The 23,732-nt window shown below is 39.8% G+C and overlaps 1 protein-coding gene across 1 annotated transcript in view; it reads right to left on the bottom strand.

The window, feature by feature from the left end:
- Positions 1–23,273, bottom strand: part of snx7 (sorting nexin 7) — a 29,425-nt gene extending 6,152 nt beyond the window's left edge. Inside the window, 6 exon segments of the mRNA NM_001017205.2 lie at positions 81–280; positions 851–1,049; positions 4,530–4,694; positions 5,136–5,246; positions 5,942–6,124; positions 23,083–23,273. Of these exon segments, the coding sequence (NP_001017205.1) occupies positions 81–280; positions 851–1,049; positions 4,530–4,694; positions 5,136–5,246; positions 5,942–6,124; positions 23,083–23,226 (1,002 nt within the window). The 5' untranslated portion in view covers positions 23,227–23,273.
- Positions 23,274–23,732: the final 459 nt, after the last annotated feature.

Here is a 23,732-nt window from a genome sequence, read left to right as displayed (position 1 = left end):
ATATTAATTAAATCATTATTGTCATAAAGCACTAAGAGAAGTAAATGAGATTCCTTAATATATCAGTGAACACTACTTACAGAAAGTGTTTCACTGTACAGAACATACTCGTGAATGATTGGAATTAATTCTCCCGAGAGTTTCAAATTCAGGGTATCTGTGACTTTGCAGCACTTATCAATGCAGCTAGCCATCCCTTTTAAAGAGTCTACAAGTTCTTCCTCAGATGCAGACCACAAAGTGTAGACAGGGCCATACTCCTTCAATTCCTCATAATAGTCTAGGGAAAAAAAAGTGAGAAAACAAATGAATCTAGTATGAAAACAAATATAACCATAATCTTAACCATAACACTTAAACTGGCCCTTTATAAAATAGCATATTAAAAAAAAAAAAAAAATATGCACACACATTGTTGAATTTTAAAGGGATTGCTCACTTTTAAAATAACTTTTAGATTGATGTAGAGGGTGAGATTCTGAGATATAGTTTATGGGATGCTTGGGTCAGTGACACCCATTTGAAAGCTGGAAAGATTCAGAAGAAATGCAAAAACAATATATAAAATGAGGACCAACTGAAAAGTTGCTAAGAATTGGCTACATTTTATAACTTACTAAAAGTTAACCTATTTGAAAGCTGGAGAGAGGCAGAAGAGGAAGTAAATAATTAAAAACAAAAAAAACTAAAAAAAAAAAAAAAAATGAAGACTAGCTAAAAAAAAAAACAAAAAAAGTTTATCTGAAGGTGAACTACACTTGAACAAACACCCTATACACATTGGGGACAAATGTTTTCAAGGAAATTCTAAATGACAGTATTAGTTAATGAAATGAAGATAAAACGATACCTTTTTGTTCTTTATAAATTCTTTGGGATATTTTATCTAGTACATTTATTTTCTGACTGAAAGCATCCACGTATTCTCCTAATTCTGTAAACTCGTCAGGCCGATTTTTTACACCCCTCACAGATGAAGCCACAGCCTTGATCGTCTGACCCATTCTGCTGAAGAGACCAGGCCCTTGTTTCTTGTGAGACGTTAACTCCTATAGTAAAAAGGTGTGGGTATTAAAATTCCTTCCTACTGTACTTGATAACATTTAAAGGGAAAAACATTTCAGGTTAAACACTATGAATAGGAGAAGTCACTAAAGGACTAGTTTAGGATATTTGTAAACTCTGCACAATTAATTTTCGAATTAAAATTGTGGTTTAACTATCACATTATATGCTTCAACAAACAGAATAAACATATCTTTAAAAGTTACCTTTACAGCTGTAAAATTTCACCAAAAAGCTTACTTGCTCCATAAACCCAATTGACTTTTGCTGGCTTATTTCCACTAATATCTGCTTAATTACTAAATAACTCATACAATTATATTACTTTGCTCCCTTATTATATAGGGCAGTGCTGTCCAACTTCTACGGTGCCGAGGGCCGGAATTTCTCTAGCATACATGGTGGAGGGCCGCTAATGGAAGCCAGTTTTGACCACTCCCCTTTTTGAAACCACACCCACTTCAAACCACACCTATTTTATCACAATGGTGGTAGCACAGCAAAATCCCAAATGCTTGGTCCTTACTGTGGGGATATCAACCATCATTCATATGTGAAAGAATTATGTCATATTAAGATATACCCTTAAATTCCATATGCCTCCTCCTCCCCTGTGGATAGCAGAGCAACCCCCAGTACATAATTACACACCTTAGGGACCATTTAATGGCTATTTCCAACTGCTAACAAACTCCCACAACAAACCCCTGCCAGGTTCACCTCCCACAAGCAGCATAGGGCAAGCAGAGTATGGCACACACAGGCAGCACTCTGCCTGTCCTATGCTGTCTGTGTGTGCCATACTCTGCCTGCCCTTCCCTGCCTGTGTGTGCCATACTCTGCCTGCCCTTCCCTGCCTGTGTGTGCCATACTCTGCCTTCCCTATGCTGCCTCTGTGTGCCATACTCTGCCTGCCCTACCCTGCCTGTGTGCGCCATACTCTGCCTGCCCTACCCTGACTGTTTGTGCCATACTCTGCCTGCCCTACCCTTCCTGTGTGTGCCATACCCTCCCTGACGTATGCTGCCTGTGTGTGCCATACTCTACCTGCCCTATGCTGGCTGTATGTGCCATACTCTGCCTACAGTACCTATGTCTGAGGTGTGAAGAAGTGAACAATGGGAGTGATTACAGTCTGAGCCTGAGGTGTGAACACTGCAGGGGGTGAACAATGCAGGTATTAAAAGGTGTGAAAAACACAGGGGATTACATTTTTAAACAATACAGAGGGATTACAGCCTGAATCTGAGGTGAGAACCATGCAGGGGGCCAGTTAATCTCAGTACTGATACCATTTAATGCTTACTCAAAGGTAAGCCATCAAAGCAGCTAGACAGGTGGGGGGCCACACAGAGGGGGGTCGCGGGCCGCATGCGGCCCGCGGGCCGCCAGTTGGACAGCACTGATATAGGGTATACTGAGCAAACCTTTTAAAGATTTATGAAATGATCCAAAAGGAGCAATGTCAGCAGCTTATAACACATTAGAACTAATATCTGAGCGTAAGAAAATTCAGGTATGGAAACTGTTATCCAGAATGCTTGGAACCTGTGATTTTCTGGATTAGGGATCTTTCCATAATTTGGATTACCATACTTTAAGTACATGGGATATGGCCTTCCTGTAATTCAGGGACCCCCAAACTTTCTTACTCACGAGCCACAGTCAAATGTAAAAAGACTTCATGGAGATGCTAAATAAGGGCTGTGATTGGCCATTAGGCAGCCTCTATAAACACTATCATCTTACAGGAGGCTTTATTTGTTAGTAAATCTTGATTTTATTCAACCACAACTTGCCACCATGTCAGGAATTAAAAAATAACTACCTGGTTTGGGGGCACAGACACCATGAAAGCAACTGTAAAAAAAATAAGGGGAACAAAAATGTTAAAAGCATTTGCATCCGGGGTCTGACTGCGATCTCTACCTAGAACCAGATTGGTTATCTGTTTTTAGGTGCAAAGTGACGCATCAGCAGGTGCAATAAAGCTCTGTAACTTGAACCGCTGGCACGCCCTACTTTGCGTGCAATCTGAATGATGCACAAGTTAAGGGATGGGTAGGGGGCATTTGCCAACCCACATGAACAAATCACAGCCTAACACAAGCAGTGTTTCAGAAGGTAAACGTAGGACTCTATGTCCAGTTACAGAGCCCAGAGACCTGTGGCAATTCTTTAAATCAGCACAGCAAGCTGCAAAGTGAAAATAACACATTAACGTACCCATTTGTATGCACCATGCAGGTAGTACATGACCCTGTTATACAGTACTTGAAACATGGCTAAGTTCCGGGTTCACTTCTTTTTTAATCCTTACATTAAGCTCACTAAACCAAAGCAAATTACATGCATGCTTATATAATATCTGTCCCAGTGAGATTTCATGAAACTGTGTGAGTGGTAATGTAAGCAATAACATATCCAGAGGACGTGTGCATTCTTAAGAAGTCAAGGCACAGAGGGGGTTTAAATCCAGAAATGGCTATTAAGGTAGGGCAAGTAAGGAGAGGAGAGCAGAAAATAAAGTCAGCCTCAGCTATGATTCAGATGCGTTGCAGAGGATTGTGTTTAACAGCCAGAAACAAACTACAGATTGATATCACAGAGGTAATAACTTCAATAACTACAATAAGCTGCAATTCTGTGAACCGATTTGTGACCGATTTTAAAAAAGGTTTATCCAGGTAAAAATGACTACAGTCATCCAGGTGTATCCAGGTTATACCCCCAATTATGTGCATGCTAGAAAGTAAAATGATATAGAGAAGAATGTAGCCACTACTAGTAAGAAGCAACAGTATATCTACATAATATAAACCTTTATAGTGGTCTGCATCCAATATACAGTATATTTTAAAATAGGGGTGCATTATTTACTTTACAAACATTTTAGTACATTAATATTATTTACAAATGTCATCACTAATGATCAGCGGCAGGCCCTAGGCAACCCGGTCGGCCAACACCGCCCACCTCCCCGCCCCCCGAACAGCGCATGCACGCCAAAACACAGGAGGAGGTGCGGGAGAGGGGGGGGGTGGTGTGATTAGATCGGTCATTGCCTCCACCGCTAATGACAAGGCGCGGAGGCAGTGACAAAAGTAGCACTAGGGGTAGGCAGGAGAGGTACCTGCCTGGCGCCCCCCAATCGTTGCGCCCTAGGCAGCTGCCTCTTCTGCCTACCCCTAGTTCCCGGCCCTGCTAATGATGTAATTTACAGTTTACTCATAGCTTTTTGTATTACACAGTTTTATGATTTTAGCAGTTTACACTGCAGACATCTTGCATTATCCCTAGTAGCACCAGTCTATGATGCTGGCCACCAAAGTATTAAGTTACTGATTTGAGAGGCATGTACGGACGTTACTCAAATAAGGCTTAATTGGGGAAGCAAAACCACATTTATAGAACAAACTGCAGAGTAATGCTTCAGAAGCTGTGTAATTTCACCAGAAACTTACCCATGCTTGAGCAGTGAGGAAAATCTTGAAGTCTTCATTAAACGTTAATGTTGGATGATCTGCAATCCTGTTCAAAAATTTATGTAAAGCTTTTCTTCGAGTCTCAATGAATTCCTCAGTAAATCGTTCCACCATTCCTCTAACTATAAATTTCTCTGGAAGGGGCTACAGAGATTATAAAATGAAAACCTGCATTATAGATTGTAAGTTTTAAAAGATATTTATACACTTTTCTTACTACTGAAATTATGATAAAATGTGTGTTTTATTAGGTCATAGAGTATAGGGCTGATGTGAAAAACTAACAAATTCCTGTAATAAGCTTTTTCATATGGTGAAACTACATACATCATAATAATTAAAGTTTCTTAGCCCCAGATCTACCACTGCTGGTTGCGGTAACTTTCTAATGCAGCCGATAGATAGGAATTGCAGCACTTCATTCTTGGCTACAAACTATGTATTTATATTATAACCTCCACTATTATCATCCTTTATCCTCAAACATTCAAATTAAATGTCATAATTTGCAAAAGTAAACATTGTGTATATACAATACTGCTTAATAATGGGACATGTTTATATTAATAAAACAAAGATACTTACTGGTATTATTAAGGTAGGATGGGCATCTTCTAGTCTACTTTTTAGCCATAGGAAATCTTGATACCTCCTTCGGACTTCAAACTCACTTGAGTCAAACTGACTGCGAGATGTCTGGAACAAGATATGGATCAACATGTGCATTAAATATTCAGCCATATACAACCTTTTGCATGTCATATCAGCAATGATTGTGATTTCCTTTATAAATATACACACTTGCATGAAAAACTAGGATAAAATACAGAACAAAAATTCATAAGCATTTGTACAATGGTCACAGGACTGTGTTATGTACTTTGAGATACAGCAGCCCTATGACAGCCAGGCGCCATCTCATCATTTATACATATTGTCTTCTTTGTACACAACCACTTAGAACATGTTCCATGTGCTGAACACCTCACATGTCCACTGTCCTCACATGTTCTACTGCAAGTAGAACAAAAAATAAAAATAGTGTGATTTGTGCACAGGATGAATAACATAAGTATGCTTAATCTGTAGATATGATTGATTCACTGACTGATGCACTTAAACACCAGTTCAAATCAATATTCTGCTTTGTTCAACATAAACACAATAATCTGGAATTTTGAAGAAAATATATTCTGCCTACTTTAAAGAAATCTTTAACATTGTCATTTTTTATTGATAGTTTTACTATTACAACTTCCTCTATCTGTATTCAGGAGTTTGTTTAAAAAGCAAAATTGGGCAAGGGATAGTCTCCAGTTCATGAGAAGATGAAGGTTAGCAACAGCAGATGCATGACTGTGAACTTGAAAGTCAAGGTCAAAAATACTCACCTTTGTAGCAATTCTGTACGTAATAAATGTTTCAATTGCATTTACATGGCTTTCTGGCTCATCAACAGTAATGAAAATATCCTTGACATCAGGTTCATCTTCAAATTTGTATTGATTTATCATGGATGATGGAGATGCTAGCATTAAAGGACTAAATGAATTACCATCAGTAAGTGCTGCATCCTAAAAATGTAAAGAGTAAAAAAAAAAGAAAAAATTTAGGGCCAATACTGAGAAAAGAAATAACATGCATACTCTGGTGTAGCACGCTAACATGCATTCTCCCTGGTGTAGCACGCGAACATGCATTCTCTCTGGTGTAGCATGCTAACATGCATTCTCTCTGGTGTAGCATGCTAACATGCATTCTCTCTGGTGTAGCACGCGAACATGCATTCTCTCTGGTGTAGCACGCGAACATGCATTCTCTCTGGTGTAGCACGCGAACATGCATTCTCTCTGGTGTAGCACGCTAAGATGCATTCTCTCTGGTGTAGCACGCTAACATGCATAACTACACATGGAGCTTTCAGGAACTGAACACAGCTGCCCTCATAGACTTTATTGAAATTGCCTGACTTGTGCTTGATCATTAATATCACACAGCTTACGTTTATGCAACAAGTGTGTGCCATATTAAAACACCAAAAGCTGTAAAAGTGCTGGCAATGGTTTACATCTGAAACATGGCAAGACATGTACCCAGTGGCAAAAACGCATATTTTTGCTATACAAAAATATGCACTGAATTCAGGATTTGCATTAGTATTTAGCCAATATCTTGCATTTTTTCAGGGCAATGGCACAAAAAGAATTTCTGACCAAGTCCACTTTTGTGGCCACGCCCCAATTGCCACACCCCATTTTTTTACCCCCCAAAAATACTCCTTTTATATAGTTGAAATGGTGGGATCAGAAGCAAAATGTGCTATACCCTCATACTGTGCTACCTAAGGAAAACAATATAGCAACTCCTACATATAAAATACAAATATAGAGAGAAGGCAGTCAGTTATAAGTGAGTTATAACTATGTACCAGTTTTGTCCCCCCCATACACAGTGCCCCCAATGGCCCAATAGACAGTACCCCCATACACAGTGCCCCCCATAGGAAGTGCCCCCGTAGACAGTACCCCCCATAAAAAGTGCCCCCAATGACAGTAGCCCCCATAGAAAGTACCCCCCATACACAGTGCCCCCACAGACAGTACCCCCAATGCGCAGTGCCCCACAGGGCGCAACCTTATAAAAGAGCCTGTCGTTGCCGCCGCACAAGGAGCCGCAGCGCCCGGCTTCAGCCAGTGCATCCTGCTGTCCCGGATAGTTCAATGAATGTCCCGCATTTCTGTAATCTATTACAGAAATGCCAGACATTCATTTCACGGAAAGTGGGACAATTGGGGGGTATGATATTCTGCAATACTGTGGGTCACAAAACCTACCAAGTTTTCTTCCCACTGGTAAAAATGTAAATCACTGGTGAGGAAATACGAGTCGCTTTGGCTTTCTGAAGTAGCTTGCTCCTGACCTACTAGCAAGAAAGGGCACATACTCAGCCATAAAAGCAGACCTGGTGTCTTAAAGGAACAGTTCAGTAGAATAATGAAAAGGCGCAAAATTAAAAAATGTTTTCAATATAGTTAGGAAAAATGTAATCTATAAAGGCTGGAGTGAGCAGATGTCTATCATAATGGCCAGAACACTACTTCCTTCTTTACTGCTCTCTAAACAGTAGCCAATTAGTGACTTGAGGGGGGGGCATAACTGTTCAATTTGTTTGCATCTGAATCTGACCTGCGTGCTCATAAACTAACTGTCCCATGTGGCTCCCCCTAAAGTCACTGACTAACTAAGAGGTTAGAGAGCTGAAAGCAGGGAGTAGAGTTCTGCTATTATGTTAGACATCTGCTCACTTCAGCCTTTATAGATTACATTTTTGCCTAACTATATTACAAATATTTTGCACAGTCTATCCATTTTACCCATTTTAATTTCATTTTTACACTAAACTTTTCCTTTAAATACTGTATGCTGGTGTCTAGCCTTCTTCTACTGAACAGGTGGGGCATTTATAAAAAGTCAGGTAGAGAAGGAATACTGGCAGGCAAAAAGTGCACAGACGACTGTAAACTCCTCAGTTTCAGTCAACAATGTTTGCGGCTGCACATTTAAACTGCCATTCTTAAAAATATATCACTAGTTCAAGACTATTCAAAAGTAATTAAAATCAAAATTAGAAAAATTCTAGGTCACTAAGATATTTTGTGGCTGTATAAACTACTGCTTTAATTAGCACTTTAATGAGGAGTTTGTTTAAAGTTGCTGCAAGCCTTCCCTCTCCATATGGCTGAAGAATTCTCGGATGGATAAATCATTAGGCACATTTCCTTTCTGTATCATATGCACAGCAATGGAAAAACTTTCTCATTTCTACAAATAAAGCTGCACAAAGACATGGCAAGCTGTCATACCTGCAGCATGTGTTTCGTTTGCAAAGCTCTTCACAGTTTAATATCTTTTTTTAGAGCTTTTTTTCTAACACGCTCCGACATAAAGACAAGGAAGCCAAAGATTCCAAATAGAAGGTGGTCCAGCAGGCTAGGGCTGACATCCAGCATATGTACATAGTCAGGATGCAGAGCGCCTAAAAGCCAGAATCTGGGGGAGGTGGCCAGGGCATCATTGCAGGGTTCTGTAATTTTGCTACCCAGAAAATATTCAGGAGCAGCATTGCTAAATGTAGACAGAACAGAGCTGAAACAATTTTAATCTATATGTTCTCATTCATTGGCTTTAACCCAGGTTTTGATGTTACTGGCCAAAAATATAGGCATGTATGGCAACTCAGCAACTGCAACAAAACATTCTAGGATTCTTTAAGATCACAGTCTAGCTGTCTACCCTGAGAAATGTCATCATCTAATACCCTTCAGTCGAGGAAAAGAATTAAAAAAGTGGAGGAAAAGAATTAAAAAAGTGGAGCAAAATGAATGTTCCATGAAGGGAAATAATAAGGAACATGGTCGCACACAATGAATTTGCCTCATACTTGCTTTATCAGTTGTTATTTAAATCTTTCACACTATTTCTCCAAGTTTTCTCTTCTTCTCTACATCCTGCTTTCTCCTCAATTCTTTTCCTATCTTAAATTTTTTGTCGTGCAAAAAAACCAGCATAAAAAAATCTGAAAACCTTTTGACGCAAAGAAGGATTCTTCAGGGAAGGGACATCTGCCTTTGACTTGATCTCAAGAATGTGATCTCGACACGTTTTAGAAAAAGTAGCAACTTTTTTTTCTTTGACTTCCGAGCCTTAGTAAATGGCCCCCTATATGTTTGAAAACAAAACAGTTTCAACAACAAAAACATATTTCTGTGCTTTCCCAAAAACCCGGGAGTTGTTTACAGTTCATTTATATTATTCATTTTATTGTCAGTTCATTTATAGATTAGCGATGTGCGGGTCGGTCTGAAACCCGTGAGTGGGTTTAGGCCGACTTCTGCACACCACTTGTGGGTTGTAACCTTAGACTGCCGGCATCTGGCTTGTTCAATTTATAGACACACGCCCGCCCCTTTGGTGACATCAAAGATAGGGGGTCGGTGCGGATCGACTTTTAGTTGACCTGCACATCGCTAGCGCAGATGCCTTTCAACTGCAACTATGATTTCCTGAACTTATTTTCTGCACTTGTATTACTCTTCCTGATGAAGGACATCTGTTTATTTCCCCCATGAAAACTAATTTTTAAGTAACTGAAAGAACTTACCACAGACAGGTACGTTTCATAGTTCTGCCTCTAAGTCTAGGGATAATAAAACTTTTTTTTTTCCAACTAAAGTCTGGTGGCAAAATTTGCAGTTTGTTTGGCGGCAACTCCACAGTTCCAAATTCTTACTAAAAAGTCCCTCATTTCCCTTTGATCTCCTGCACTGAACTGCTAAAAAAGATACAAATTAATTAAAAAGTAGCTTTTGGCAGAGAGCCCAGAAATCTTAGCAAGCTATACCTGCACTTAGATATATTGTTTCTGAGACTTAATTAAATAAGTGGGCTTTTGGCTAATGCCACACAAAGCGTATGGTGCATATTTATATACCCCCGCGTATTCAATTTGTTCGGGTGCAGGCACAGGTAGAAGCATATAGAGTGTATTTTCAGCAAGCGTTTCTCGCCACATGTGTCATACACTACGTGTAGCATTAGCCTTAGGCAGAGAACCCAGAAAGTTAACAAGCTATACCCGATACAATTGTAACTAATAAGCTAAACAGGTCTCTGTAATACACATAAAACGATCCCAGAACTCCCAGAAATGTGTTCAAACTTTAAATAACCTGCCAACTTTAGTCAAATGGGTGTGGTATTTACGGGGTCTGGTTGCAAAAATGGGAATGGTCAAAAAATGTTGCCACTCTACGCTCAGCCTTTCCTTTTTTCCCGCTTTCCATTTTCCAAACAAAACACAACATAAAGGTTGTGCAAAAAGTAAATTGGTTTAAGAACATAGACTCTCAATATACAATGATAGTATCCCATTAGGAAAGCCGACACAGAAAACACAGAGATGAAATTAAAAGTATTTGTTGTTTACTGTGTTTGCTAGAACGTAGCAGCAGCACTCACACAACATGTATCCAAAGTTAATAATAAGTGACTAAAAAAATTACTGGTGCTAATTACAGGTTTTAATTTTTCTGCATATTCTTAGAAAATGGTCTTTCCACTTTCGTAAAATGATCAAAAATACTAAGTGGAGTTTCTATAGTAACAGCAATGAAACCTCAATCCAACACTTCTCAAGTTGAATGTATAGGACCTTCTAATTAAAGCTTCACTGAGAATCCTAGCTGTCACCGCATTACAGTGGCATGACAGAATGGGCCTATCAATCACTGACAAATGAGTCATTGTATAACTTGCTGAAAAATCCCAAGAATAAAGTTTCATGCACCGAATTAAAGTACAATACAGAGAATACGAGAGAGTAGAAGACGGTGTCACTGACATAGACATGACTGGGAGTTTTAAGCACAAACGTAAAACAGGAATGAGAGAGTGCAGAGATGCTTCAAGGGTAACACTAAGGGGAGGGGGGGGGGGGATTTACTACTTTTTCAAGTCGTCGCAGAGTGTCAAAAACACCCGAAAACCTCAAAAAACGCAAAAGAAAGATCATCCAACTATAAAAGAGACATCTGCTGTTGACTTCTACATGATCTTTGCAGTTTTGTCACATAATAAATCACGACCAAATTGGTTTTTTTCCTTGACAAATTTGGGGTTTCGGTGACTAAAAGCCTGACCTGAAAAAATTTTGCCTTTGTAATTGCCCCCTTAAGACTGGAATATAAAAAATGTAGCATGTGGTCATCAGGACTGAAGTAAGGGAAAGCAGGGTAGTGATTTAAAAAAGTTAATGTCGAAATAAAGTTAAGATTTAACCAAACTGTGTGTATAGTATATATGTAGATTTGTGAAATTACTGCCTGGGAAAATACTAGCTGGTGCTGTGAGTATCATTGCCATTCTGAAAAAAAGCACAGCAGGTCATCATCATCATCATCATCATCATCATTAAGGGTAAGGTCACATGGGTAAGACAATACGTAGTACGCTAAAAAGTTTTTCTCATAGTGCCTGCTCCCGGAAGCACTGAATCCCCCTGGGTGAAGGCACAAGTAGCCCATGTCCGCAAACTAACGTATTATGGTATAAAACTAGCATTAGGTGGGCAATAAAGAATATACACACATTTATAAATGCACTTGGCATTTGTTGGTGGATATTGGCAGATTCAATGCTTCCAGGTACAAGCAAAACAAGAAGAGATTTTTAAGCATAGGGTGTATTGTAAGCCTGCACTTATTCACCCATGCAATCTTACCCTTATGTCAAATCTAGTATCAATTCACAATCAAAAAAGCCATCTGACCAGCCAGGCCTTATTAGCTTCACCTCACTAATCAGGAGGCTTTAAAATCTATAGCTGATGTGGTTCACAAAGTGACAGAAAGGGAGCTGTAAACTGAACATACAGAAACCGCTGCCTGTGTACACACTGTGACCTAACAAGGTATGTGAAACCCCACTGTATTTTTTATTTTTTTTTAATTTTCCTGATGAAATCCATAATTCCCCTTTTGAACTTTTTACTGTAAGAAAACTGCCTTTATTTTTTTTATACACTGCTGCTGGATAAAATAAAAGCCATTTTTCTTTAAAAGACTTGATGTGCTGCCAGTTACTCAGCAGGAACCTACCACATTGTCTTTCAAGGCACGTGGCAAGAATAATTTAGCTTTTATCTGAATGGTCCATTAAGACTGACAGCGCTTGCCTCTTGGTAGCATAGTGTAAAATAATGATTTGCTTATTCAGAGCAAATAAAACCAAGTTCTACAGGCTTATCGCACAAGAAGAAGATTAGGAACTTGTATCTGACAAGGATTAGCCAAAAATATAAAATATATACTTGACGTCAAATATCACCAAAAATAAAACGGTGGTATTATTGGAGCACTTCTGTAACATACAAAGTATCCTTATTAAAAGGGGATAATTATGAGATGGCAAGACCTTTCCATAGAAGAATTATTGGTAATCAAATCAAAGAGTTTATCCTTTGGTTACATACAGGGACGGCAACTTTTCAGCCATTCACATCTATCCCTACTCCAATGCAGCTGCAATGCAATTTGACAGGCACACACATGTACAAACCCTTTCACATCACAAGTATTTATTTTAGGTATGGAGGAAAAGCTTGACAGGAAAAAAACAATCTTTGTGCAACACCACCACCTGCTGGCTTTTCCTTGCAAAACGTGCAAATGTGAATATAGAGCTGGGAATGGTGGGAGCTACAAACATAGAGCTACTGGCTACTGCTCCTGTACAAAACTATAGCAAACAAGGGAAAGTTGTGCTTGCTACTACATTTTAAACCATTTGGTGGGGATGCAATGAGGCTGTGAGCACAAAATTCATATAGAAAGCAGCAAGAGGTCCTCTGCACTCACCCATTATATTATATTATATATACATATATATATATATATATAACATACACACACACATATTTTAGTGGTTTGTCCCTGAGGAAGAGCACCGTTAGTGCTCAAAACGTTTATCGCTACCCCGGGCTGGTACTGTTTTTTTCTCCTAACAGGGGCACCAGCCCGGGGTACAAGGTAAGCGATTAAAGGCACTTGGGGGTGCCTAACATTTTGGCACCCCAAAGTGACTTAGCCTTTCCTTGTCCTTTAAGACATTCTGTGCATTAAGCTCCCAAAGGTATGCCCTCCGCTTTGAGCAAAACAGGGATTGTTAGGCCATATATTGCAATATACTTCAAGCTAGTCAACTACGTCAAAGTCATCCCCAGTCTGGCCAGTCCTACACTCACTTTTATCCGATTCATTAAGAATTCTACTGCTTCAATATACATTTAACAAAGGGACAGAGTTTTACCTGCAACTTGCTTGCTTTCCAGCCTACTATTAGGGCTCTGGCACATGGGGAGATTAGCCCGCAACAAATCTCCTTGTTCGGGGGTGACTAATCTCCCCGGATTGCCATCCCACCGGCGAAAATGTAAGTCGCCGGTGGGATGGCACACGCTGCGCGATTTGCCAAAATCGCCTGCGCAGCGTGTTTTGCTCAAAGTACAGTAAGCAATACCTAGGTTAGAGAGAACACACAGGCACATTTCTTTCTTTTAACAAGGCTAAACTTTATTCAAGTCCTGTTGTATTATTATAAACAAGTATTTATAAATCAAAAGATACATGATACACAGTTTTTATTCAAAAAGGTTAATAGATCATAAAATGAGGGCCACTGATGCTTTTAGATATCCCACAAGAAGGGCTTCATTAATTGCCTTTCATTTAAATGCAGTCAGTTAACACACTGCAGCCCAGCAACCTGTACTTATTCAAAGCATTCCTTATTTTTCACAAAAAAACAAGCAATCAATGTAAAAGAGGTTAATAAGTTACCACTATAGGAAGGGTTTTACAAAACATTTTCAATTACTCACCCCACTTCCTGCAAAGGGTTAGGGTCCAACGCATTTGTTTCTATTACAAATTTCCTTTAAAAACACTAAAATATACTAAGGTAAAATAACCTGCTATTTCCTCCCACACATACATACAGGCAGGTAAAATGGTTTCTAATTAAAACTGATCATAGCGTGTGTAAAATTGAGAAAAGGTCCTTAGACTGTAAATTCCACTTGGGCAGGGACAAACAGTACATATGTGAAAGATGAATATAAACTCTTTAAAACTGCTTTGAAAAATAATAAAATATTAGTACCGGTATAAGACCTGTTATCCAAAATGCTTGGGGCCTGGGGTTTTCTGGATAAGGGATCTTAAGTTGGATTTTCATACCTTAAATCTGCTAAAAATCATATAGACATTAAATAAACCAAACAGGATTGTTTTGCCTCCAATACAGATTAATTATATATTAGTTGGGATAAAGTACAATGTACTGTTTTATAAGGGAATATTTTTAAAAATGTCAAATTATTTGATTAAAATGGATTCTATGATAGATGACCTTCAGTAATTTGTAGCTTCCTGGATAACGAATTTCCTAATAACTCCTATACCTAAAACACATTTACATAGCAGGTTACAGAAATAGCTCATCAATCACATCAGTCTCTTTCCCCATGAAGCTTATAGTTCCAATTACAAGTCCTAATGCAAAAAGTTCTTGTTTTATTTCATAACTACCTGTTGTATTACATAAAACATAGCCTTTTTCATAAAAGCTACTGTATTGTTAGGATTGCCTTTCACTGAAGAACACTCAAATTCAATTTATCATGGTATAAAAATCGCTAATTCCTAACATAAATTCACGTTTTTTTGTATTTGGTCATGTATTTATTGAAAAAAAAATAGCCAATAACATATCTGCAGGCAAAAGTATGTGAATTGTGCTCTCAGAATTTGGTGTGACCCCCTAGTTGCAGCAGTAAACTGCAATGTTTGCTGTAACGGTTGATCAGTCCTGCACATCGAATTTTAGCCCATTCCTCTATACAAAACAGCTTCAGCTGTTGATGGGTTTCCTCACATAATCTGATCGCTTTAGGTCTTTCCATAACATTTCAATTGGATTAAAGTCATGACTTTGACTTGGTCATTCCAGAACATTAAAGTGGACCTGTCTCCCAGACATAAAAAGCTGTATAATAAAAAAGTCCTTTTAAAATTAAACATGAAACCCAAATTCATTTTTATATTAACACATCCAAACCCATAATAAAAATCCCAGCTGTCAATTATATATTGCTTGCCCCACCTCTATGCCTTAGGCATAGAGGTGGGGCAGACAATAACTTTAGCTTTCCGTTCAGCACTACCTAGATGTCACTGCACATCTCACTTTCCCCCTCCCTACTCATTATCTGATTGTGTAGCCAGTGCAAGGGCATGGGCATCTGGTCCCCCATTCTGGCACATACGCAAGATTTTGGGGTGATACAAAGTTTGCCTTCATAACAGTGTCCACAAAATGGTGCCTCCCTGCTTATTTTGATTGAGTAATTCCAAGACAGAAGGAAACAAGATTTATATTATTTATATAGCGTAAGTAAAGTTTATTTTGCTTAATTAACAATCTAGGAAATAATTTGGAGTTATGTCTTAGGATGACAGGTCCCCTTTAACTTTATTCTTTGGTAGAACGACGTGTGTGTTTAGGATCCTTGTCTTGTTGCATGACCACTGTCTCTTGAAATTCAATTCACAGACAGATGTTTTGACATCTTTCTTTAGAAATCTTTGGTATAGTTTGGAATTCATTGTTTTAAACAATGATGGCAAGCTGTCTATGCCCAGATGCAGTAAAACAGACCTGAACCAAAACCCCCACCCACCACCATGTTTCACAGATGGGTAAGGTTCTTATGCTGGAATGCAGTGTTTCCTTTCTCCAAATTCTTCTCATAGAATATTTTGGCTTCGTCCGTCCACAAAACATTCTTTCAGTATCCTTCTGGTTTGTCCACATGATCTTTAGCAAACTGTAGATGGCCATATTTTTTGGGGAGCAGTGTTTTTGCTTGCTACTCTGCCTTATACACCATTGCTGTTCAGTGCTCTCCTGCTGGTGGACATATGTGCGATTGGCGAGTCCAAACTCTTTATAGTCGTGTAACCTTTTCAAGCTTTATGGGCATCAACAACTCTTTTTCTGAGGTCCTCAGACACCTTCTTTGTTCGAGCCATGATGCACATTCACAAATGTGTTGTATGTGTGATCAGACTTTAATGGATCCCCGTTCTTTATATAAAACAGGGTCTCTCACTTACAACCGATTGTCATCCTACTGAATGAAAACACCAGACTCTGATTTCACCTTCAAATTATATGATAATCCTACGGATTCACTTACTTTTGCCACACACAGATATGTTATTGGATATTTTTTTTATTAAAAGAGATAGTTCAATCAAAAATTTACATTTATTAACAAAAGCTATTGACACACATCTACAGAAATAACAAAGATGCAAAATACAAAACAGCATTAAACCTAAATACAATATATTACTGATATTTAGAAAGATAATTATAAATGTGGATATGTTACATATAATCCCCTGCCTCCCTCAGGACTTTAATGTCCAAATGAAACCTAAGTTCCAGTCCATAGGGTGTCTGGCACAGTCTATAGTAAGAAGATCAATGGGACCGCAATGTGATAGATTTGGTGCTGCACCATCTATAGAGGATGTAAAGTCAAATTCTTAATGGAGAAGTAAAGGTAAAACCTAAGTAAGCTTTATCAGAAAGATCTATGTAAATACAGCCATCAGCACTCACAGAAAAACTGCACTGAGATCTCTATTAAAAAAACCACAGGATTTCTTGTCTTCTTTTTTGTAAACATGTACTTCGGTATCAGACTTCCTCTACTTATGGGCTCCTTTAGGTTTGGTGCATGAGCCTGCGCAGCTCTCTCCTCTCCCTTTTTCGCTCCCCCTCCCATAAGAATTCATAAGAATTCACTTCCCCTCCCATCAGAATATGTGATCTGAGCAACCAACGGCTTAGAGCTACAGCAGGGTAGCTACTGAGACCAAGCTAAATTGGCAGCTGTGGTCTTAAACAAATGGTCGGAGCTTCTAGGGCTCTTTACTCAGGTATGGTAAAGCTTTCTGCAGAATAAATATAGCATCTTAGGTGGCACTAATGTGGCAAATCTATTGGCAGTAAAATGCCAAAATGTTTTTCCTTCTCCTTTAACTTGTTCAGTACAAATCTTTAAGACTACTGTAAACTCATTGACAAAGGGGAAGTATACCCAGTTTGTATAAAATGTTCCCTGAAGCTTCAAAACAGAGAATTAATTTTGGGACTGTATATTTGAGTAATCCTAGGATCTTTAATGGACAAACTTAAAACAAGAATATAGGTTAAATATGCATGGGGGACTATAATAAAATCTGTCAAACGGGGCTGGAAGTCAAGTCAAGTCGGTTTTTATTGTCATTTCAACCATATACAGTACAGTACACAGTGAAACGAAACAGTGTTCCTCCAGGCCCAAGATGCTACATACATGCAACCCATGAAAAAAAATTACATCTACTAGGGGTAGGTAAAAAAGGTCTAGGGCACAATGGCGAGGGGTATCTTTTCTGCCTACCCCTAGTCGGGACTCTCTTGGCCCTAGAGCAGCTTGTCACCATATGCTCCCGGTTGCCTAGGGCGCCCAGCCCGCCTCTGCTGTTGACAAAAAAATATGCTCTATGTCAAGACTTTCCAACTGGAGGAAGAGTTCTGCGCAGAACAAATTTTTGAAATGAGAATCTGACCCACACGCCCGGCCAGCGACCAGAAGCTGCATTTTAACCTGCTTGGACTGGCCACCAGACCTAACCCGCAACTGCCTTATCCACAATCAGCTGACCACCATTAAACAGGAAGTGCAGCTGCAAACCATAAGTGATATCATCAGAAGTGGGCAGTGGTAGAAATAATGTTAAAAGGAGTAAAATACAGATAATATAAGAAATATAGATAAGACCTGCATCTATACCCACATCCAAAACCCTACCCTCAACCAAACAGGACAGATGTGGCCCTCTAAGATATGTTTGATGGCTCCCTGCCTGACTATAAGCTGCACATCATCCGTTTTTTATATAATCTGATACTCTGGACCATTTGTCAACTAACTGGCCCACTACACACCACAAGTTAGACAGCACTGTTCTATGCAGGGATGTACCAAATGCAGAATTCAATTTGAATTTGGCTGAATCCCAATTGAATTCTGCATTCGGTGGATCCTTGGTTTTGGTCTGGCTGAACAAATTACATGGAAATTAAGGTTTGGATTCAGTTTGGTGTGTGGCCAAATCTTCTGTGAAGAATATAGTATTGGGCCGAATCCATAAGTTATGGAATCTGTGCTTCCCTAGTTCAATGCAAACAATTCTTTATTTGCACTAAACACAAATCCAGAGTTCCTTATCTGTTAGTGGATAACAGATTGAACATTCTAAAGTTTGCACAGTGTATGTAATTAAGCTTCTTACCAAATATATCTTGGTCTGTTTAGAACTTCTTTTAGTTATATAAGCAGCAAAAAATACTCTTTTTTTAATGTAGAATGTGCAATGATAATTTGAAAAGTAATACAAGTTGACAAAAGAATAGCATATTCTATATAATATTTTTTTAATTGCATTCCCCTAGTAGTTTATGCACATATTCTTCTTCTGCATTATAGTAGCTCTTCTTAGCATAACAAACTGCTTTGTAATTGGTATTTACTGCAAATCTCTCCAAACAGTAATGCCATCTGCAGCAAATTAAACATTTGGCAAGTGTTAATTTCTTCACAGTTACCTTATTTTAGAACCATTGCTAAAGTAAATTCTTTAAAGAGAAAATACACTCAAATCACACAATGTTTTCATATTCTGCTATCTTCAAATGCATTGACATGCAACTAAAACCTTAACCCTATCCTGATGTTTTTTGAAATATAGACGATAAAGGGTCTAGTAACCCACATCAACCACTTGCCAGTCACCTGTTTGAAAGCACACCGACTAGCTAAAGAAATTGATAGCACTAACCTATATATCAGGGGTGGGCAAACTTTTTGGCTCACGGGCCACATTTACTCACCCCCGGGCCGGACCGGGCCAGGGCGGGCAAGGCCAGGCCAGCGTTACGCCCCCTTCGTCTCTTTAATTCCGGCACGCCAATGACACCAAGTCTCGCGTGATGAGACTTGCCGTCATCGGCGGGCCGGAATTAAAAAGGCCAAGGGGCCAGATGTGGCCCGCGGGCCGTAGTTTGCCCACCCCTGCTATATATCCTACCCACATTGCTGTTATACAATGTACAATTGTACATTAGCAAAATAGTTTTGATGAGGCTGCAATGATTTGGTACATCTGACTAGCTGTTATGGGGCAACTGCACTGGCAACAAAAGGCAACAACAAAAGGCATCACCGGTGATATTTATCTCCATTCTTAGTAAACACACCCCTAGGGCTACAGAATAAAAATAAGATCTGTACCAGAGGAATGTTTTTATTTAGCACACAGCAATGTTAAAGAGCTAAAGCTAAAAGCATAAGCGCTCTAACCACAAAACCAATAATTATATGCTTACAATAACTTGTAATGGCACTTGGCAATGCTTCTTGAAACTCAGAAGCTCAAATGGCATTCTATAAAATTAAAACATTTGGCAAGTGTTAATTTCTTCACAGTTACCTTATTTTAGAACCATTGCTAAAGTAAATTCTTTAAAGAGAAAATACACTCAAATCACACAATGTTTTCATATTCTGCTATCTTCAAATGCATTGACATGCAACTAAAACCTTAACCCTATCCTGATGTTTTTTGAAATATAGACGATAAAGGGTCTAGTAACCCACATCAACCACTTGCCAGTCACCTGTTTGAAAGCACACCGACTAGCTAAAGAAATTGATAGCACTAACCTATATATCAGGGGTGGGCAAACTTTTTGGCTCACGGGCCACATTTACTCACCCCCGGGCCGGACCGGGCCAGGGCGGGCAAGGCCAGGCCAGCGTTACGCCCCCTTCGTCTCTTTAATTCCGGCACGCCAATGACACCAAGTCTCGCGTGATGAGACTTGCCGTCATCGGCGGGCCGGAATTAAAAAGGCCAAGGGGCCAGATGTGGCCCGCGGGCCGTAGTTTGCCCACCCCTGCTATATATCCTACCCACATTGCTGTTATACAATGTACAATTGTACATTAGCAAAATAGTTTTGATGAGGCTGCAATGATTTGGTACATCTGACTAGCTGTTATGGGGCAACTGCACTGGCAACAAAAGGCAACAACAAAAGGCATCACCGGTGATATTTATCTCCATTCTTAGTAAACACACCCCTAGGGCTACAGAATAAAAATAAGATCTGTACCAGAGGAATGTTTTTATTTAGCACACAGCAATGTTAAAGAGCTAAAGCTAAAAGCATAAGCGCTCTAACCACAAAACCAATAATTATATGCTTACAATAACTTGTAATGGCACTTGGCAATGCTTCTTGAAACTCAGAAGCTCAAATGGCATTCTATAAAATAGACAGACTAATTTCCTTTCCTGTCATATCAGCAGAAAGTAAACTTTGTAACTCTGAAGTTTGAGGATTTCAGTCCAAAGTACAGTACTTAATGATCTGTGTCTAGTAACAAAGTAGCCCTGTTACAGACTTATATCAATATATATATTGTTTCTCAAGGCTGGTGTAACAGCCGAAACGTCAGTTTCTATTTTTGTTACAATAGAATATTTTATTTGTTACTTAAGACCTTTGTGAAGTGGCTCCTTGCTCTTTGAAAAATCTCTACATGATGGAATTCTAGAACTGCAACCAGGCAACCTTTGACTTCGTTTTTCGTGAGTGTTGACTACGTGTTTCCTATATATATTATATATATATATATATATATATATATATATAATATATATATATATATATATATATATATATATGTCGGCAGCTCACGGAACTAACAAGAATACCTCCTCAATTACACTTGCTTGAGACTCAGCCAAATATGTTAAGCTGGCTTGAAAATCTTGGTCATGGGCGCACCGGCATGGAGAATAAAAAAAAAGTAATGGTTTAATTCACTGAGGATGTCTGACATTTAGCCTTTCCTTGTACTTTAAAGGACATGTAAACCCCACACACAAATATGTAATCAGTGAACAGCCTCTTTGAAATCTTTCAATACCTCCCACTCTGGCTGTCCAGAGGTTAATAGTAAGGCTGCAGCATCCCCTTAATCACTTAGATTTCCTTCTCCTCCTGTAACTCACTCTGCCCCCTCCCTCAGGAATTTAGGCTTAGGCTTCTGGCTTGTGGGCATGCTCAGTTGTTCTAAGCTCAGATTACTTTGCCTAGGCAATCCAGGCAAAGTAAAGTTTATTTAAATGTCTCTTTGCATCGCTACATGTGCAGTGTGTTATTGAACCCTTCAAGCCTGCTCATACCCAGTCACCTTACATTCCCTGGGGTCCATAGCTCTATTGTTGCTGTAACCATGTATTCACCAATAGAAGCTAAATATAATCTAATGTTTTGGTCCCTTTAGTAATCATGTGTACACAAAGAACTATTTTCTTCCAGGGCAGATTAACAAGTGAGAAGCTGTTTTATTTAGTGGCAGCAATGTACAATGTAGTTGGGGTGAGTTAACACCTAGAAGTAAAGGCTGAGAGGTTTAGTTTCCCTTTTATACATAGTGCATGTTATTTATTGTCCAATACATTATATGTATAAAAGAAAAAACAAACATTAAACTTTGCAATACTGTTGCCACTGTTCTGCCTGCTCCTTTCAGGCTTTGTAGCAGTCACAAAGGTCACATATATGGGCGTGTATGGGAACTTAGGTTCTGAAATCACTGATCTCCATTAGGATGATAACAGTTGTTTCTGCTGGGGTCAGCACTCAGCAAGATCCATTTACAAACAAGCTTTATTACTGAGATCTAAGTGATTCGATTTCACTGTATTCTGCAGAGATCCTCTTTAGATACACAGATAAATGCAAGCAGGGTAGTTGCTGGGCTGAGTTAAGCTGGCCATACACGCACCGATACTATCGTACGAAACCTAGTTTCGTACGATATTCGGTGCGTGTATGGCATGTCGGCGAGTCGACCGATATCGCAGGAAGCTGCTGATATCGGACAACTTGCCGATCGGCCAGGTTAGAAAATTTTGATCGGGCGCCATAGAAGGCGCCTGACCAAAATCTGCCGTCAGGGCTGAATCGGCAGAAGGAGGTAGAAATCCTATTGTTTCTACCTCCTTATCTGCTGTTTCAGCCCTGACGATGTTTCGTGCGACCGATCGCCACGTGTATGGCCAGCTTTAGTCTTGCATAACAGTATAGCTACTCTAATAAGGGCTTGGAAAAGTAGGTTAAAAGTGGCACTAGAACAAGGCCTGATGCCAGTTCTAAATGTAGCAATAATAATATATAATAATTATAATAAAAAGATATGTCCATCCAACCTGTCCTGTTACCAGTGACGATGCCAATTGAGCAATCACATCAGCAAGAAGCCTGACTAGGAGAAGGGAGGACCCTTTTCTGCTGAGAAAGGCAATACTAGTGTTTTTGTTGATTATAAAGGCCATAGTAAAACAGTCGCACCTCTCCCCTCTAATCCCCGGGCCGCAAGCACAAAAGCAGATCCATAAATACCCGCAGGCTGCACATACTGAGACAATGGAGTCGCCCCGTTGCAAAGGCAACTTGCTGAATGGGAGATTCCAGTGCAGAGACTGGCGCTGAGCCTACAGAGGAATGCATGGATTCCCTGCCCTTTCCTATCGCTGTTATTCGCAATGCGAGAAACACTTATAACAGCAGCTCATTGAAAGAGTCTGTGGGACATAGGAAACTTGGTATAAGTTGCACTTTTTTGCTCTAGAACTACAATTCCCACAAACCCCGCGCTAACTTAACAAGACTTGGGACGCTGGGAGTTGTATTACTTCAACAGCTGGAACGATACAGACGGCTAGACTTTGTATAAGTCGCCAGCGAGAGAAGTTTTGACACTCCGACCCCGTTTTCCCCATACCTTACTGAACACCTCCAGATCATCATCTTCATCAAACTGCAGCGCGTCCGGAGACAGGGGCATCGGGCTCAGAAGGGAGCTGTGCCCCGAAGTCAGGCACCCGGGAGACCCCGATACTTGCTTCGACCCTGAATCAGACTCCATCTCTTGCTAAGGAGCCGCTGCCCCCGTTAGTTGACAGGCGGGCGGCGCAACACCTTCCTTCGGGCCGCCCAGGCTGCTGCAAATGCTCTCACTGCGCAGAAGCGGAAGTAACTTTTCTAAAGCTGTGATTGTCTGGCCAAGCTGGCTGCTTTGTAGAGTTTTTCCAAGTTTCTAGTTAAATGTGGACCGTGATTGGAAACGTAATGGATTCTCGAATTTAGCTTCCTGGGAAAAGTAAAGGTGTCATATTATATCACCAAGCTACGCCCCAGAGCCCGGGTGAGCCCGGGTACGCCTCATAACCCTGGGTACCCAGATGTTCCTGGACTACAGCTCCCAGCCATCTTCAATTTGGGTGAAGGCATGCTGGGAGTTGTAGTCTATAAGCATCTAGGGAGCGAGGTTTAGAAACAGGGTAACTAGAGAATGCAGCAAACTGGGTGAGTTTTGCATTCGGCTACAACTGTTTAACCCAGTAAAGAATCAGAGTTCCCTTGGGGGGGGGG

The sequence above is a fragment of the Xenopus tropicalis genome, chromosome 4 (assembly GCF_000004195.4).
Source record: "Xenopus tropicalis strain Nigerian chromosome 4, UCB_Xtro_10.0, whole genome shotgun sequence".
Taxonomy (NCBI): Eukaryota; Metazoa; Chordata; class Amphibia; order Anura; family Pipidae; genus Xenopus; species Xenopus tropicalis.
Note: the sequence above shows the minus strand (reverse complement) of the source record. Positions and strands in the feature narration are given on the sequence as shown.